At 39.4% G+C, this 20263-nt stretch overlaps 1 protein-coding gene across 4 annotated transcripts in view; it reads right to left on the minus strand.

The window, feature by feature from the left end:
• oxr1a (oxidation resistance 1a) overlaps positions 1-20263 on the minus strand; it is a 136504-nt gene that overhangs the window by 103057 nt on the left and 13184 nt on the right. For 3 of the 4 annotated variants that reach the window (XM_077599214.1, XM_077599218.1, XM_077599210.1), the window contains exon 1: positions 3272-3431. The exons of the other annotated variant lie outside the window; for it this stretch is intronic. In XM_077599214.1, the coding sequence (XP_077455340.1) occupies positions 3272-3297 (26 nt within the window). In that variant the 5' untranslated portion in view covers positions 3298-3431. Of the gene's footprint in view, positions 1-3271; positions 3432-20263 lie in introns of those variants that run through there. 4 annotated transcript variants of the gene reach the window in all.

Consider the following 20263-nt stretch of genomic DNA (forward strand, 5'->3'; position numbering starts at 1 on the left):
CTTGAAGAGGCTCAGTCCTGATGTTCCCTCCAAAGCAACAGTTATGAAAATACAATTGTTAAACAGGGAGCTTGGTTTTCTCCTTTAATGTCCATTGCAAATGACCATAGTGTGCTAATGAGGAAAGCTGGTGACATAAACACATGACGTCAGTTAAACGACCTCACCCACAATGACACGCGCACACACACACACTGTAAAAATAATGCATTTTAAAGGAAGGCCAATGCCACGTCTTTACTTTGTCCCTGTCATGTTGACTTTTCCTCCCCCCTTTTCCCAGCGTCTGATCCTATGGAGGGAGCGGCAAACCCAGCTGGGTATTTTTTTTTATAGATGCATAGAGACGAACACAGCAGGATGACGGAACAACTTCGCTTTATTCCGCCTCTTTCTCTTTGCCCCCCAGAGCATCTTCTGCACCACTGCCCTGCCACCATGAATTCGTCAGCACAAACTTTCCAAACAAATGTTCTGACTTCTGCTCCAGTAAACACGCATACACACGTCAAACGTGGTAAATAAACCTTGGGTGTTTTTGTTTACAGTTTAAATTTACAAGAACTAATGGGTATAATGGGAGTCTGAGCAGTGTCTGTAATGTTTAAAAAAGACTATTTGGGGATGGGGACAGTGATCTACCAGCAATAGTCCCTTGTGTAGGTTGAAGATAAATGAATGAAACATACTAGGCTCCAGCACCCCCCACGACCCTAGTGAGGATAAAGAGGTTCAAAAATTGAGATGAGATCTTAAAATTGAATTGAATGCTTTTACAGTGGTACCTCTAGATACGAGCTTAATACGTTCCGGGACTGAGCTCGTATGTCGATTTACTCGTAACTCAAACGAACGTTTCCCATACAAATGAACTAAAAACAAATTAATTTGTTCCAACCCTCTGAAAAAACACCCAAAACAGGATATTGGATTGGAAAAACATTTTTATTTGTTCTGATTCACCATCTATTAACAGAGTAACAAATAACTATTGGTTTAATAGTAATAAAATGTGTTTAATAGTACTAAAATTAGACGGATTTCGGGGAGCGGCAAGAGAGACTGACAGAGAGAAGGGGGGGGGGGGATTTTGCACGGCAACGCGCTTGTAACATAACATAAATAAATTTAAATGAACTTGGATTACGATACAGACACACTCAAAAATAAATTCAATCTAACCTTAAACTAAACTTCATTCTAATTTTGTTTTAAATTTGTATACCTTTCTTCTCCCGGGTTGGCTCTGTTTGCCCTGCCTCCACCCTGACTTTCAGATGCAACGTATCGAGGGTTGTTTGCTTTTGTATTCCCTTCAAAATATTCCGAAAATGATGCACACAAATTTCCTCACAGTAGGACCACTTGCCAACGAGAAGTAGTATATATGCCATTTGCACAGACTAATGGGAAAAAAACATGCAAAAAAAATGCAACGCTCCGCCCAGTGCTTGTAGACATTACACGAGGGAGTTGCGACCAGAAAGACAATGATGTTCTTATGAGCAGCCTCTCGCGTCCGCTGTATGCTCGTATATCAAAATGTGTCTCGTATCTCAAGATAAATATTTGCCCAAAATTTTACTCGTATCTCAAATTGCTCGTATGTCGTGGCACTCGTATGTCGAGGTACCACTGTATTGTCATTATACAAGTATAATGAGATTTCAAAGCTTTCACCACATAGTGCACAAATAACAGCAGACGGACAAATACAGTGGTACCTCGAGATACGAGCTTAATCCGTTCCGGGACTGAGCTCGTATGACAAGTTACTCGTAACTCGAGGTAAAGTTTCCCATTGAAATGAATGGGAAACAAATTAATTCGTTCCAACTCTCTGAAAAAAACACCAGAAACAGGATATTGGATTGAAAAAAAATGTTTTATTTCTTATAATTCGCCATATATTGACAAAGTAATAAATAACGAGTGGTTTAATAGAAATAAAGTGTTTAATCTAACTAAAATTGGCCGGATTTCGCCGAGGGGAGAGGGGCTTTGGTTTTTTTTTTCTTCCACACAACGCACTCGTAAACAGAACAAACACTCCACCCTCACGTTCGCTATCGATGGGCTGTTTGCTGTCGTACTATTCCCTTCAAAATATTCCGAAAATGATGCACACAAATGTCCTCACAATCGGAGAACGCACGACCACTTGCCAACGAGCAGCAGTCTTATCAGCGATCGCACCGCTGCTCATGGGAGCTTCGGGGGCGCTGGCTAGCGGCTCATTTTAGCTTGTAGCATCTGTGTTCGCATCCCCTCGAACGGCGACTATGATAGAGTTGCTACCGGGGATGCTGTTGCGAGCCAGTGCCCCCGATGTTCTTATGAGCAGCCAACGAGCAGAGTCTTTTATCAGCGATCGCCCCGCTGCTCATGGGAGCTTCAGGGGCGCTGGCTAGCGGCTCCTTTTAGCTTGTAGCATCTGTGTTCGCATCCCCTCGAACGGCGCCTATGATAAAGTTGCTACCGGGGATACTTTTGCGAGCACGAGTATACTTCATTACCCAGAAAGCCCTCTTTTCACCGCACATGCGCGTTGTGCGTTTCCTGGTCTGAATAGCTCATCCGGTGCTCGTAAATATTGTTATACACGAAAGATATGCCAAAAAAAATGCCATGGCAACCTGGCTTGGTCGCATCACGAAACTTTGACCGCATCACGGGCGAATTATTCGATCGAAATTTCCCCCGTAAGACGAGCATTCCGTATGACGAACGGTCGTATGACGAGGTACCACTGTAAATCAATAAATAAGTAGTCCACGTGAGGTCAGCAGAGTGAAGCGCCCTTGTTCCGATACAATGATGAAATGATCATCTTCTAAGAATTACATCCTCTAAATGCCATCCTGCTGTACAAATGCATTCTTGAAATCTGGTGTTGATCTCCTCAGTTACCACTGCATCATCTTAGCTGGGACACTGTGAACTTTGTGTTGAATTCAACCGTGGTTCCTAAAATGGCAGAGTTTACTTACTCAAGGCCATTGTCTCGCAAGTGCTTTTGACGCAAGTCATGGCTGCCAATACAACCTTCAAATGTTCCCCTTTTTTGGGTCACACTGTATTTTCTCGAGTAGAGTATTTTTTTAATGTATATATCACATTGTCATAGTAAAATGCATTATGCTCTTACAGAAATCTTCAAAGAAATTTATTTTTATTTATTTTTTTAATTCAAAACCCATCTTAGAAATGTCACCAACAAGAAAACTAATGATTAGGAAGAGGAGGTGGGGTGAAAAAGCTTCGTACATACCTAACAGGTTTCTGGGCAGGTTCCATTGAGTCCTGTGAAGAAGAAATTATACTGCAACCAACCTCTCAAACTGCTTAACTAAACCATAGGAGAAAGAAATGTCATGTGACCACGTCCTCATTAGAAGAGGAGGGCACTGTGCTAATTTATTTACCTAATATAACACAGACAAGCAAAGAGCAGATGAGAAGAGGACTCGACCTGGCTAAGCCTATAACAGTGAGCCTATAACTGATGCTTGAGCCAAGAACAAGGGGGAAGGGAGGATGTGTGCATATGTGCATGAGAGGAAGTAAACAAGATGGTAGGTAAGACGTGGCCCATGTAAAAGAACCATTTTGCAAGGTGGAATTTAACACAAAATTTAAAGTTCTCACAAAATATACCTGAAGTTTAAACAATTATTGTGGATGATGGTGACAAGAAATACAATGGAACTGTAGTTTAGAGGGGGTGCCTAAAAGTGATAGATTTCAAACAGGGTTCTGCATTTAAGGGAGTGATAATGTTTTTTTACACAATATAAATAAAGCTGTCCGGCTCGGTCAGTGATCACTGCTGATAACAAAAAGCTGCGAATTGAAAGACGGCCAAGGAAAATGTAATGAAAAATAATTATAATAACAGTAAGCGTCTTTAAGCAGTTTCCATGTTTTTTTTTCTAAAAAAGTAAAAATAATAATAATAAAAGCTAAAAATATTTTTTGTAAAAATCTGAAAACCAATCACTAATATGTCCAATGAAATAGAAGAAAACTGATCACACCTCTGCTTAACTGAGTCACAACTATAGAATTCTCCAAGTCACTTGTTCACACAAAAGTGAACTACAGACGCTCCCCTACTTACGAACATTCAACTTACGAACAACGGTACATACGAACATGTCTGCAAATTGCGTTTAAGTCGAAAAATTTTCTTAAGTCCAATTTTGTATTTTTTTCCGAGTAGTGCTTCTTTCCGCCGCTAATACGCCTGGCGCTGTGAGGGCTCAGCTCACCCAGCATCTACCTTCTTCGTTGCAATGCGGAAGTGCGTGAACGTATCTCCAGTGAGCAAAGAACCTTTTTCATTTGTATCATTAAATATCTCGTGCATCCATTATTGAATATGGTTGGTAAAAAGTGAAAGGCTTCTATTGAGGGAGTTGCAAGGAAGAGGCAAGCCATTTCATTTGAAACGAGTGGCAATAATAACGAAGCTTGATGAAGTGGTGAGCGTTTCACTGGCATACAACTTGAATCGTTCGACCGTCAGTACCATTTATAAACAGAAAGATCGAGCAGCAGGACCCAAATATTGAACGTTGCACAAAGTTTGCAAATCAATTGAATGATGCCATACAGTGCTACCGCATCATTTATGATGAAAAAAAGAAGAAAACTGTGCAATCGTCGTTAGATCGCTTCTTTCGGCCTGTTTCTAATACATAAATCTCTCTCTCTCTCTCTCTCTCTCTCTCTCTCTCTCTCTCTCTATACAGTACTGTACATATTCTCTCCATTTTATTAAATGTTTTTTTCAGTACAAACCAATGCGTGTTACTTATACAAGCCTTAAACATACAAATGCACTTATATAAACCTTCAATATACTTATATAGGCCTTAAACATAAATTATAATATAAAATATAGCACTGAATCAACTTACAAACAAATTCAACTTATGAACAATCGCTCGGAACCTAACTCGTTCGTAAGTAGGGGAGCGTCTGTATATGCAAGCCAACTTACATTTTACTTCAGGATTTACAAAAATTACACTAGAATTTGGTATGATTACATTTTGTCACAGAGTCTTATTGGTTAATTTATATTTCAATTTGTATGATGGTGATTTAAAAAAAAACAGTGCCTGTACAAAACCACATTTTTAGGTGCAAGAGTCATTCATTGCTGGAGCCTATCCCAGCCAACTATGGGCACCATGCGAGGGGACACCTTGAATCGGTGGCCAGCAACCATTCACGCACACAGATTCCTAGTGGCAATTTTAAGTGTTCAACCAGCCTATCATGAAGGTTTTGGGGATGTGGGAGGAAACCCACACAACCCTGGGGAGAACATGCAAACTGCACACAGGAAGGTCCGAACCTTGGATTGAACCCTCGATCTCAGAACTTTGAGGCCGATGCACTGAACACTCATCCACTGGCAAGAGTATGAGACTTACAAAATATTTTTATTGTAAGATGCTCCAGGTCTACCTTTTTAAATATGACAACGTGTGAGGTCAACCAGATTTAGATTTGACTTTGAAGGTATAAATGTAAGAGAAAAACAGAAGCTTGGCAAGCATCTTGTTATGTGTGGTCCTTGCTGTCTATATCCTGAGTGGCCACCCTCCAAGGCCATGTCACTTTGGGTCTTGTCCAGGTGGTAAAAGCATAAGGGTTCCTGGTGGCAGGGATGTGTGACACTCAGCCATCTGGTGATGAGTCACTTTGTCCCTGCTCTTGTGCACTATGACTGGGCCTGGGATTGTATCCCATCGCAGGATGTGTGAGTACACGAATACATGCGAGGATTGCAAAAAGGGAGGCACTAGAATGTATAAGCGTTTGATTTAATGTGATAGAAGCCAACTATTCAAAGGTCGGAAAGCAGTAATATAATAGTTGGAGTCCATTTATAATAGTAATACCTTGACATACGTGTCCCAACATGCGTGAATATTGAGATATGAGTAAAATTCCCAGTAAATTTTTGCTTTGAGATAAGAGACAAATTTGAGAAACAAGCATACAAGATGGTTCCTGATACGGCCGCCAACCCGCCGAGTATGTGAGAGGCTGCTTATGAGAACAGCTTTCTCATTGCATCTCCCCCGCGAAAAGATATCTATGAGCACCGGCCGTACAAGTTTCCTTTTTTGCAATAATCAGTGCAAATTTAAGGGAAAAAATGGGTCCAAAGCAAGCCGGCTAACCGTCATTTCCAGGCTGCGCAGTGACATTCATAACAGGATGGAGAGCCTTCGTTTAATATGGTTAAAAGATAACCAGTTAGCGGGAGATTGCATGACCGAGTCAATAATGCTCGTATTTCAAATTTGTTTGAGTTTGATTTATTTAATAAGGGACAGCAAATATTAATGAATATGGTTATATTCATGGTAATGAACATATATATGTAAATATGTAAGATTGTAGTCGAGGGCTAATTTCCATCTTTAGATGTCTTGTATCTCAAGGCAAAAATTTGCTCGGAATTTTCCTCGTATCTAAAATTTCTCGTATGTTGGGACACTCATTTGTCAAGGTATTACAGTAATCACATTATGACAAATATTTTGACGTCTTATTTGATGTATGTGCGGTCTTGCAAAAATATTACAAAGCAGTTAAGCACAAAAAATGTAGCCATTGATTAGAAATTACTAAATGACAAGGTGGTGGGAAGATTTCTGGTAGCAGTGTTATTCCGGTAACAGCTTGACAGTTGTGCATCCATATAATCGCAAATTAGATTGACCCTAGGGGATTGTACTCGTGGTGTTGCATACAGTATGCACATTGTTTACTAGACTAACAAAGCCAACAGAAAATCTGTGTCCAGTGCAACAGCTTCACTTCCCCAGGACACAGCTAACCTAAATAATGTTTATTTTTTTGAGGATGGCGCTTGTGTCTCTCCCAAATCCTCTATTGGGTTCATGCAATTATCACTGCTTTTGTAATCAGGCTTCTACTGCCCCCTGCCCACCCTGTTGCTGTGCTGTACTGCAAGTGTGCTCTCTATCATAAAATAACCAAAGGACTTTGAACCACAATTTGTGTGCAAGTGAGATAAGCTTGTTCCACGGGCATTGCTATGGTGTTTACATCTTGACAAATAAACACCAAGGAAGGCCAATTCACTTCAAACCAGTGGAGGGCATGTGATGTCAAAAACAGAAACTACTAAGTATGTAACTGCACTGTTTAGAACATGTGTCAAAGTGGCGGCCCAGGGGCCAAATCTGGCCTGCGGCATCATTTTGTGTGGCCCAGGAAAGTAACCCATGAGTGCCGACTTTCTGTTTTAGGATCAAATTAAAATGAAGAGTATAGATGTATATTAAATTTCCTGATTTTCCCCCCTTTTAAATCAATAATTGTAATTTTTTTTAATCATTTTTTTCTGTGTTTTTAGTTCAAAAATAATTTTGTAAAATCAAAATATATATATAAAAAAAAGCTAAAATAAACATTGTTTTAGATATATAAAAAACTGAATATTCAGGGCTTTTAATCCAGTTCTTTTATTCCATTTATAAAAAAAATATCTAAATATTATATCTAAAATGGTCCGGCCCACATGAAATCGAGTTGACGTTAACGCGGCCCGCGAACCAACCCGAGTCTGACACCACTGGTTTAAAAGATGAAGGAATACATTGACAGCCTACAAGCACACATCTTTCCGTGCATATGTGATAGAAGAACTAGTACATTGAAATCTTAATTAGTAATGAATTAACTTCAATAAAATAATTTTGGGCTCAAGTCAGAGTAAGGTGTGCATAAGGAGCTGAAATAAAATAAATGGTTTTGGGGATTAGATCATGGTAGAAGAATTTGTGCGTCTGGACTGAACTGGATAAAATCTTGGGTTTCATTCATAGTGTGTTAAGCGCAAACTGTTCACAGCAGCGCCCTATTTTTCATTTGCGTTTGTGAAGCCCATATACTGTATGTAGCACAGAGGTGGCGTTAGCCTCACAGCTCTGGGGTCCTAGGTTCAAATCCAGGTTGGTCCACCTGTGTGGAGTTTGTATGTTCTCCCTGAGCCTGCACGGGTTTTCTCTGGGTATTGTAGGTTTCCTCCCACATTGCAAAAATATGCAAGGTTGGCTGATTGGACACTCTAAATTGCCCCTAGGTATGAGTGTGAGCGTGACTGGTTGTGCGTCTCCTCATGCCCTGCGATTGGCTGGCCACCGATTCAGGGTGTCCCCCGCCTCTGGCCCGAAGTCAGCTGGGATAGACTACAGCACCCCCGCCACCCTAATGAGCATAAAGCAGTTCAGAAAATGAATGAATGAAAAAAAGAAAAGGTTCAAAAACAAAAACCTGCACCGCCAGCGGCCCTCGAGGGTCGGTTTGGAGACCTCTGCTGTAAGATATATTTTACATTTTATGTGGAATATTTTCTCACTATACAGTGGTACCTCTAATTACAAAAGAAGTTCGGAAAACGCTACGTCTAAAAGATTCAAACTTCCCACAAAACAAAAACATTTGAAGCATTCTGTTTTTTTTAATGGAGTGATAGATTTGCTCTCACATCTCTCAATACCCCCTTGGCGTGCGTCCCATTGGCTCGGAGAGATCTGCGTCTTAATGATGCTTTTTGTGTGCCTTCGACCCCCATTTGTCACAGACTTCTTTGTTTTTCATCATGTACCCCAAGAAAGTTATTCTCAATGCGAGTGTGTTCCCAAATCTTGCTATCGCCCATCTTGACGATGTAAGCCATGCATATTTTTGGAAAATTATGAAAAGTCGTACAAGACAATCATAGTTGAATTGATATTTCACCAAACATAACATAAGTTTAAATATTTAAATTTTGAATTGACATGCATTTTACCACCTGCCAAACATTAGCCTCCTCCTCCCTAAACCAGAACGAACTGATTGTGTGTCCCCCCCCTTCTCTGGCCCAAAGTCAGCTGTGATAGGCTTTTTTGGCCTTATTTCCACAAGATTGTAATTGTGTTGTGTCTGCAACGACACACCCTTAGTGTGATGAGATGTTCATATTGTCACAGGTATCCACCAAATACCAACACAGACGTGGCCCGGTCGCGCCAGAGCGCACAAACAACGATCTATAAAAATAGGAACCATTGAGTTGATTGATTGGCACTCGAAAATCAGTAGATATTGTCCCAACCCCTTCACACCCAGGCTCATCTGTATTCTGTACAGTCTCATGTTGGGTGCTACATAATGTTGTTTCTGAACAGCGAGTGACAAATGGTTGAGCTCTGTATTGCTTTCCTGAGAGAAGCATAGCTGAATACAGTAATCCTTCGAATATCGCGGCTTCAACTATTGCGGTTTCACTTCATCACGTTTTTTTCTGGGCAAAATTTTTGGGGGTTAAAAACCTTTTTTTGTAAGTTCAAAAAAAATGTGAAAATCCACGCTGAAACTCGCAAGCGGAAGTCACTCCCCTGTCCCCCGCTTGCTACAAGGACTCAGCACTGAAGTTCAAAAAAAAAAAAAATATATATATATATATATATATATATATATATATATATATATATATATATATATATATATATATATATATATATAAACAGGGGTGACCCTACTTCGCGGTTTTTCGTTTATCGCGGCCTTGTCTGGTCCCCATTAACCGCAAAATCGAGGGATTCGTGTACTGATTATTTTGCTTGAATGCAAATCGTTTTGGTGAGATTAATTTAAAAATAAAAATCTAAACAAAAAATAAAGTGAATGATAGTACTTGATAGAGTAAGTACTTACCGAGTCCCTTTGTTCGAACAATGACAAAAACTACATCTACACATTAAACTTTATATACATCAAATGATAGACACATAATTTAAACTTACACATGATTATCAGTTCTCAACATCATGAAAACTTGTTTGCCAAATAAAGAGAGCTGTGAGTCAGTGAAGAAAATCCTACCCACGCATATTTGCTTCATTTGAACAAATCCCTCAAGCATGACATATTTTTTGTTGATGTCAATGACATGAACCAAATCAATGTGTGCACATGAATGCTCTTTACTGAGCTCAAATACAAATGTAGTATGTATTTTTCTCCAAATCAAAAACTCCTTAATGTGGAGGAAAAAGTGTCAACCAAATGCATTACAATGCCGTGCACTGTACACTTCAGAACAATTTTAAAAATATTACAAGTCATTAGACTCTAATGTGCAGTTCACATTTATCTTATTACGATGAAGTCAAACATTTCCATTATCTTCAATTGGAGGGAGGTATGTGAAGCTAAACCGAGTAGCAGGTGTTTACATTTACAATTTTTTGAGTTCATGGAAGCTATGTCAACTAAATTTTGTAATCAGTTATTCACTTTTTCATTCATGCATTCATTTCCAAACGGCTTAATCCTCGCCAGGATCCCGGGGGGTGCTGGAGCCTATCCCAGCCAACTATGGGTACTAGGCGAGGGATACCCTGAATTGGTGGCAAGACAGTTATTCATTCACTTATTCAGCTTGAATTTATGCGACTGGTAAAAACAATGTTGATAAAGGCAGCTGTCAAATAATGACAAAAACTAAACCAAAACGAATGCTCTGATAATACAAATAAATACATTTATAGTGAATAGACATTTCCTTTGTTCATTATGAATAATACTGTGCATACTATTACCCTTATTGCTTTGTAACTTAAGATATATATGCAACATTTAATATCTTGTTTAATGGCTCTCACAGGCTGTAGTTCTAAATGAACGATTGCCTGAGACTATTACGTAAACAATCAGAAAAATAATAAAGGAATTCTTTTGTATTAGCCCTCCTCTCTAAATTCATAGTTCATCGTTTTGTGGATTCCCGCCACTAAAAAAAAGAAAATACTACTCTGAAATGACTGAATTTGTACAAAACCATATTGCATTCACCTTACAAACAAAAATGGCCAAACCGTTTTTCAAAATAATTTATTTTTGGAGTTGTTGTTTTTTTATTATTTTTTTCTGTTCTTCGTTTTTTGCTTTTTTTCCTACTGGGCCTGGCCGCAAGCCGGAAAAAAATAATTAAAACTCATAAAACAAACAGCAGTCATCGAGAAACTCGGAAGTCTCGTACGATCTGTGTTTCGCAAATTCTAGACAGGATGACCTCTGCTTGCGTACTTACTTGCTTCCGTTCAGTCTATTCCAAGGGTGTCAGACTCGGGTTGGTTCGCGGGACATGGGCCGGACCATTTTAGATATAATATTTAGATATTTTTTTTATAAATTGATTAAAATAACTGGATTAAAAGCCCTGAATATTCAGTTTTTTTATAGATCTGAAACAATGTTTATTTTAGCTTTTTTTATATATATTTTTAGAAAATGCAGAAAAAAAATTGATTAAAAAATTACAATTATTGATTTAAAAGGGGGAAAATCAGGAAATTTAATATACATCTATAATCTTCATTTTAATTTGATCCTAAAACAGAAAGTCTGCACTCATGATTTACTTTCCCGGGCCACACAAAATGATGCGGCGGGCCAGATTTGGCCCCCGGGCCGACACTTTGACACACGTGGTCTATTCAGTGCAATCAAGTTTCATTTAGATATTGGGCTAAGACAGTGGGAGATTTATCCTCATGAAGGTTGTGGGGGGGGGGGGGGGGGGGGGGCTGGAGCCTATCCCATCTAATTATGGGCAGGAGGTGGGGTACACCTTGAACTGTTTGCCAGCCAATCTCAGAGCACTTATGGACAGACATGCATGCAGTGGGAGAACACAGGAAGGACAGAGCATACTAGCACTCCCAAAAACTGTTCAAAACTTGCAAAAATTAAAACACTATAACACATAACTGTCCACTGCGTGAGAATAAATTGTGTATTCATAGATTGTTAATTAATATGGACAGTACAATACACTAGCTACACCATGTAAACCAGGGGTGCCAAACCCAGTTTGGTTGGCCGGCCACATTCATGGTGACCAGATCTCATGTGGGCCGGACCATTTTAGATATAATATTTAGATTTTTTTTTAATAAATGGATTAAAAGAACTGGATCAAAAGCCCTGAATATTCAGTTTTTTATAGATCTAAAATAATGTTTATTGTTGCTTTTTTTAATATATTTTTTAGATTTTACAAAATGATTTTTGAACTAAAAACACAGAAAAAAATATTTAAAAAATTACAATTATTGATTTAAAAGGGCGAAAATCAGGAAATTTAATATACATCTATACTCTTCATTTTAATTTGATCCTAAAACAGAAAGTCGGCACTCATGATTTACTTTCCCGGGCCACACAAAATGATGCGGCGGGCCAGATTTGGCCCCCGGGCCGCCACTTTGACACGTGATGTAAACAATGCAAATACAACATAGGATGAAGTACTGTGAACATTTAGGTACTTGAATGACAGTAGTGTAAAGAGAAACTCAATTCAGGACAACACAATACACAACAGCAATACTCTTAGAAAACACACACCGATGTATGCGAATAAACATGCGAGTGAAGAAGCATGCACACGCCTACAACCACATGTGCATGCACAGCTAGACCTAAATGCAATCGGAATCACCTTTATTATATTCATATTTCACATGTTACATAGTAAAATTAGAGCTTCTCCTCATTATTTCAGAGAATATTAGATAGAAAAATAAAAACTACATAGAAGAGTGCCACCTGATGGTGTACAGGTTCACTCGCGGGCTCGATTCCTTCTGGTGGTGGTATGAGTGTGAGTGCGAATAGTTGTTTGTCTCTCTGTGTGCCCTAGGATTGACTGGCGACCACTCCATAGGATGTAGTTTATTCATGAGAATTGTATGGAAATATGATGAATGATAATTCTAGTGTATGACAGTTATATTGCACAAGAATTGTATTACTTATGGGATGGCAAGTTTGTATTGCACATTGATTATAGCAGTCTGTACTGTTTAGAAAAGTGCTCATTTGCTTTAGTATGTTAGTGTTGTGTTCGGCAGGCCGATGAAAGATGGATCCACACACAATTCAGGAAAAGGAATCAATATTTACAAAAATATTATTTATTAAACAAACTCTTGAATGTAGCAGGTGTTCTTAAATACTAGATACACCAGTCAGTCGCAGGTGTGGTGCCCCGTCCCTTTTTTTTGGCCTAATTATTTGCTGACAAGAGAGTCATTGTAGGTTAAAGAACATGACAGTTAGCCCTGTGTTAAAAAAAGCAAGAATCAAACTTATCAGATCCAGTTTGTGAGGTTCGATTGCAGTTGAAATTTGGTGATTCACATGAATTAAGACTGAGCGCATTCATAAAAAAATAATGATTAATACGTTATGGTCTTGACCTTTTAATAAAACAACCATAACCAGAAAAACATAATAAAGTATCTTCTTTTTACCCATAATCATGTGAACAACAGCTCATTAGCACAGAGCTCTTGCATTGCCATGCTCTGAGTATGCTCAGTTATTGAAATTGTCCTTATTTCTCTACACAGTAATTTTTTTACATGGATGAATCATGCATAATGAATGACCAGGATACCTCTATGTTACCTAATGCTCTCTCCTCCCTTTTTGATGAGTCACAAGCCAAACCTGGGGCAGTCTAGCTCCGGCTAGAGATGTGATTTGAATTCAGCAACACTCAGGAGCTAATACGGCAAAGAGTGTGGTATATTTTAAGATACCTTTGTTCCAGGGCGGCCCGGTGGCGCGGGTGATTAGCACTACGATCTCACAGGCCTAGGGTCCTGGGTTCAAATCCAGGTCATGTCCATCTGTGTGGAGTTTGCTTGTTCTCCCATGGGTTTCCTCTGGGTACTCCAGTTTCCTCCCAAATTCCAAAAACATGCATGGTAGGCTAATTGGACACTCTAAAGGGAAATGAATCATTGATTTTTACTATAATTTGAACAACGCCAGCGGCGGGCCGGAGAAAAAATCCCAACGGGCCGTATATGGCCCGCGGGCCGAGGTTGAAAAACTTGTACACACACAATCCGGGGGCGGGGCGAGCGCGCGAATCCCGTTTCCGCGAAACCTCCGTTCGGCGGAACGTCCATTCGGCGACCTGTCCGTCTGTCAAACGTCCGTCGGCGAAACGTCTTTAGGCGAATCATCCGCCCGCGAAAAACCTAATACAGTGGTACATACGAGCATTTCGAGATACGAATAAAATATCGAGCAAAAAATTATCTCTAGATACGAGAAAATTTTTGAGATACGAGAAAGCCAGGTGGCCAAGACCTGAAAGGCTGTTTATGATTGCAGCACACTGTCTTTTTTGCCGCATCCCTTTCGTGTATAACAGATATCTACGAGCAATGGGCGGAGTGCTGCATTTTTTTCAGTGTTTTTTCCGTCAATCAGCGCGAATGCCGGAGCGATCGCTAATACGAGTATAGTATATTTCTTCTCGTTGGCTGCTCATAAGAACATCAGGGGCACTGGCTCTCTCCCCTGCAACTCCTCGTGTAATATCTCTGGTCACAACTATACCTCTTTGTAATGTCTCTGCAGAGCGTTGCATTTTTTCAGTGTACCTCAGCAGAGCCAGGAACATCATCGGGGACCCATACCACCCTGGTCACAATCTGTTCCAGCTGCTGCTCGGGGTGAGGTAATATGAATAGACGTTGGGCGGTGATCTGCCTCCTACTGGCTGACTGAAGGTAAGTGTAAGACAGTGAGAGGTAAGTGATCCGCTCGGGGGGTGATGTGATGTATCCATCACGGAAGAATGCCAAATTACGAGTCCGAAATGATCACTTATTTGGGTCTTTAGCCGGGAAAACGCACCTTATGAAGAAGCACTACCAACTACCAAAACTACTGGCTGACTGAAGGTAAGTGTAAGACAGTGAGAGGTAAGTGATCCGCTCGGGGGGTGATGTGATGTATCCATCACGGCAGAATGCCAAATTACGAGTCCGAAATGAGCCCTTATTTGGGTCTTTAGCCGGGAAAACGCACCTTATGGAGAAGCACTACCAATTTCGTCATACGCAGTTTCTAGGTATGATGACAATTAGGCTTTTGTCAAGTCAATGATGATGACAAAGCCTATGTCTGATTATTATTATTAATCCAAGTTCATTTAAATTTGTTTATGTTATATTACGATTCACCGGTGCAAAAAGTGTCCCCCGCTCGACCCCCCGCCTTCCTCTATGTCCCTTCTCTACCCTCCGCAAAATCCGTCTAATTTTAGTTCTATTAAACACATTTTAGTAATATTAAACCACTAGTTATGTGTCACTTTGTTAATAGATGGCGATTAGAAGAAATAAAACATTTTTTTCCAATCCAATATCCTGTTTTTGGTGTTTTTTCAGAGGGTTGGAACGAATTAATTTGTTTTTAGTTCATTTCAATGGGAAACGTTCGTTCGAGTTACGAGAATATCGACATACGAGCTCAGTCCCGGAATAAATTAAGCTTGTATCTCGAGGTACCACTGTACACATATAGTGGATATATGTCAACTCTACAAAAGAGATTATTTTAATTAGAAAGCTCACAATAGAGTGGAGCAGACAAAACAGAAACCCGATTCCATGGTTTGATGTACACATTAGAGTGATCGAATGGCCAACATTATTAGAGAAATTTGAAGAATGTCTCATTGAATTATTGAAAAGGTAGTCTCTCTGCTGGTTTTTCAAATCACTCATTGGTGACAAAGGGTATTAGTTCAATGTGGCAATCTATTATTTACTACAAGTTTTAAGTATCGCGCTATATGCAACATTCAAAAACGTGAACAAAGTAAGATATTTGACACGTAAATTACCCGTATGAAAGTGTGCAATAATGTCTTTATTAAATGCAGTGCAACATGTCTTAATAATTTGAGAGACATTAAAGCAGTGGTTCTTAACCTTGTTAGAGCTACCTAACCCCATCAGTTTCATATGCGCATCACCGAACCCTACTTTAGTGTAAAATATATATATATATATTTTTTTTCAAATTCAAGATATATAAATTCCTCGCAGCACTGATTGGACAAGCAATGTGATGTGATCATCTGCAGCCAGTGATGGTCAAGCAGGGCATGCTATCGTGTATAGACATGATGAGTCGGTGTGTCTTGACCTCCACAACAGAGGCTCAACCGAACCCCTGACAGCGACTCACCGAACCCCTAGGGTTCAATCGAACCCAGGTTAAGAACCACTGCATTAAATTCATTCCTCGTAAGTGTTGCGGGTGTTGGTGGAGCCTACCCCAGCTGACTTCGGACAAAAGGCAGAGACTACACCCCATACTGGTCGCCAGTCAGCTGTAGGGCACGTAAAGAGACAAATGGCCATACGCACTCAGAATCACACCACCACCAGCAGGAATCGAGCCCACACCTGCCAGCTCCCAAGTCAGGAAAGTGAACCTCTATTGTCTACACCATCAGAGAGCCTACTAAAATAATTTTCTCATCTCATTTCATTTTCTGAATGACTTTATCCTCCTATCCCAACTGACAAAACCTGTTGTGTGTGACCAACAATTTCCTAACTTGGGACGTGGTAATTGAAGAGGTAGCATGTTCGTCTCTCGTCTCACAGTTCTAAAATCGAAGGTCCAATTCTCAGTGGATTCCAGCATTCCTGTGAGGCTGTATGTACTCCTTGTGCATGTGTGGCTTTTCTCCGAGCACTCTGGTTTCCCCCACACATTCCAAAAACATGCATCGTAGGCTGATTGACTATTCTAAATTGTGCCTATGTTTGAGTATGAGCGTGAATGGTTGTCTGTCTCATTGTGCCCTGCAATTGGCTGGCAACCAATTCTGAGTGTCCCTCACATACTGCCCATAGTTGGCTGGGATAAGCCCCAGTTCCCTTGTGAGAATAAACAGTAAAGAAAACCACCAGAGTTAAACATATTCAATCCCTGATCTCATTTAACTAATTCATGTACAAGTGCACCCACCTTGTTCTGACTAGATGACCTGTTTTATAGTTACTGTGGCCCAGTGTCCGTAGGCTGGAAGTGGATATTATGTAACCTGACTATGTTGGACTATATGTTAGTTTCAAATGTCAAGCCTCAAGGGTAAATGAGTAACGTAAACAATCGCTCACAGTATGCATGTTAACAGAGGGAAGCTAACTACACAAATAAGTAAATAAATAAATCACCATCCATGCCATCTTATTGTAAGAGTGTATGAACATGATAAACATGACACTATGGCCGCATGGACCACAGTTGGCTGGGATAGGCACGAGTACCCTTGTGAGTATAAGTAGAATGGGAAATGAATGAATGAATTTCATAACTGCAACATTTTTAGTATGTCATTTTTTCAGGGATACACATTTCACACCTTCAGTATGTAACCTACTACTTCAGGTCGGTCCACCTGGTGGAGTTTGCTTGTTCTCCCCAGGCCTCCGTGGGTTTTCTCCGGGTACTCCGGTTTCCTCCCACATTCCAAAGACATGCATGGTAGGCTGATTGGACACTCTAAATTGCCCTTAGGTATGAGTGTGAGCGTGAATGGTTGTTTCTCCTCGTGCCCTGTGATTGGCTGGCCAACGATTCAGGGTGTCCCCCGCCTCTGACATGAACTCAGCTGGAATAAGCGCCAGCACCCCCCATGACCCTAATGAGGATAAAGCGTTAAGAAAATGAGCTGAGCGATGTCCAATGTTGATAACTATGTTGCAACAAGCAGAAGGTCCGGGTGCTTCATTAAGTCCCAGTTGCACCAGCTCCGGTGCCACCAAGCTCTGCCTGGTGCTCATAGTAATATAGGAAAGGCTACAATATACTTATATATATGTATGTATATGTATATTTATATATATGTATATTTATATATATATATATATATATATATATGTTTATGTATATTTATATAGGTGTATTTATATGTGTATATATATATATATTTCAGCAAGACGCTTATTTATGTATTTATTTATAAATATTTATTTATTCACTTATTTATTACCTATTTATTTATGTCTAAAATGTATTTTCCTGTGTCTGTATTCTCACCCTCTTGCTACTGTGACAATGAAATTTCCCGAATACGGGATGAATAAAGTTATCTAATCTAATCTAATCTAAACCGAACACGTAGTTATTTTACAATAGTGAGAATGTTTCCATCTCTGCTTCAAGGTAAGCCAAAAAAACCAAAACAAAAATGAAGACACCTTATAAACAGCAACAGCAATGCCCATGCATATTTCCAAATAAATGCTCAAATAAATGTACGAACAGTCTGCAAAAATAGAGTTGGCTGCAGATGGATACATTTGCCATAGCAAGCTGTCAATGCTTTGCTTTTCTGTGGTATTCATTATTTTTTCTAAATTTCTCCTTACATAAGACATAAAAGGCTAGAACGACAAAACTGTTGAGAAAGACTGAAAAGATAATACAGCAAACCAGCATTGAAGCAGTGGCAGTGAATTATAATGCCTTACGAAGAGCGAACAACCCTGAGGTGCTTTTTCTTTACTTCAGTCACTTTAAATCCATGGCTGGCCACGCTGTTTGCATGACATAATACAGTGGTTTCAGAGATGAAGACCCGACAAAACAATATTTGCAAATAGCAGGTGGTTTTACAAATTAAAAAATCATAAAAATACATATAGTTTCATGTGAAGCCTTTGGGATTGAATAAATGTCTGCATGAAGTGGCGATAAAACATGATAACCGAAGGATTAAAATACTTTTTCAAATGTATATGATGTTGGGATTAAACGATAAAATTTTGTTAATATGTTTTTTTTTCATACTATGAAGGACTGCTGATGTCTTTCTGTTTTCCTTTGTGTGACAAGCATTTATCCTCTGGATGACATTGAGAACTGCTGGTGCTTACGGTACTTCAAAGTGACTAACGGGATAAAAACGATAATTTAACTCATTTTCCTTTTTCAATTGTTCACACTAGTGTCAGCTTTCTCCCAGGGCACCAGCTGCTGTAAACCACCCATCAAACAGTAAGCAGAGAGAAGAAAAGGGAATATACCAAAAAAGGAGACGACTGTTTGGGAGCAAAGTTAGAGGTTAAGAACTATTCTAATCAAAAATTAGAGAGCAAATGTTAACTGTAAGTAAATATATTTTTAAGGTGTCCTGTTTCACACTGGAAATACAGAAAAAGAACATGTGACTGCTGACATACATTCATGCAGACACAATTTGTCCTAGAATATATTCAAAGAACATACGAGAACTTTTTACTAATGAACACATATACACAATTTCTTTTCCATTTTGCAGTCAAATAAAAAATCTAACTCAATTATTTAGGACATTAAAAAAGTATTCGGAATGCTGGTTATTTTACATTGTTTTGTCATTCTTTTAACATGGTTCAATCATGTTGTTAATATAGGCGACATGGTTTTAGTGTGCTGTAGCTCAAAAAAGGTTGGGAAACACAGACTTAGATGAATGACCAAAAGTCACAGTGTGATGGCATCACTTCATCAATGTCCCAGAATTAAAGAGTCTGTTTAACAACACTCCAGTTACATTTTAATGAGAACATTTAGGAACAAACAAGCTCTGGAAATGCTGCACTACCCAGTTTTTTTCATTAGTGTGTAAAAGATTAGGTTTTCTCTGGGTTTAGGATCATCAGAAGCACAAACAACTTTGCGTTTGGAATATACATGCCTCTGCACTAGTCTTGGCATGTTCTTTAGCCTCCATTGGATTGGATAACTTTATTCATCCCGTATTCGGGAAATTTCATTGTGACAGTAGCAAGAAAAGGCATATTTATATTGACCCCCTTTCTGCCATGCTTGCCCAACAATGCGCTGAGACCTCCTAAGAGTTTAACGTTTGTATTTTTGTGTTTTGTACTTTGGATTCCTTAGTTGTACTCACCGACTCAGTCGTGCTGTTTTGTTATAATTTTGATCTTTAGTTTTAGTTGCTGACTGCTTTTGGTGTTTTCTTTGATACTCAGATATTTTGGCGTGCTCCCTTTGTTTAATAAATGCTTGTTTTGTAAATATCGATTCCTTTTCCTGAGTTGTGTGTGTATCCATCTTTCATCGGCCTGCCAAATGCAACGAGTCTTCATTCAGTTTAAATGATAACATAATTTGCAACGTTCAGATTATGTTCAGACTATTTACAAATGGTTGATATGTCTTGTAGGGACCCACGAGGATAACTAATATTAAGAAATCCAAAATAAAGAGACATCAGCAAATAACAACCTCTGCCAGTTACACAGATTTTCTCAGATACGTTATGGTTCAATCAGCAGTTTAGGAGGCAAAAAGGAAGGAGCTTCTTACTCAGCAAAAATGTGAATGT

This window comes from Stigmatopora argus, chromosome 4, assembly GCF_051989625.1.
Source record: "Stigmatopora argus isolate UIUO_Sarg chromosome 4, RoL_Sarg_1.0, whole genome shotgun sequence".
NCBI lineage: Eukaryota > Metazoa > Chordata > Actinopteri > Syngnathiformes > Syngnathidae > Stigmatopora > Stigmatopora argus.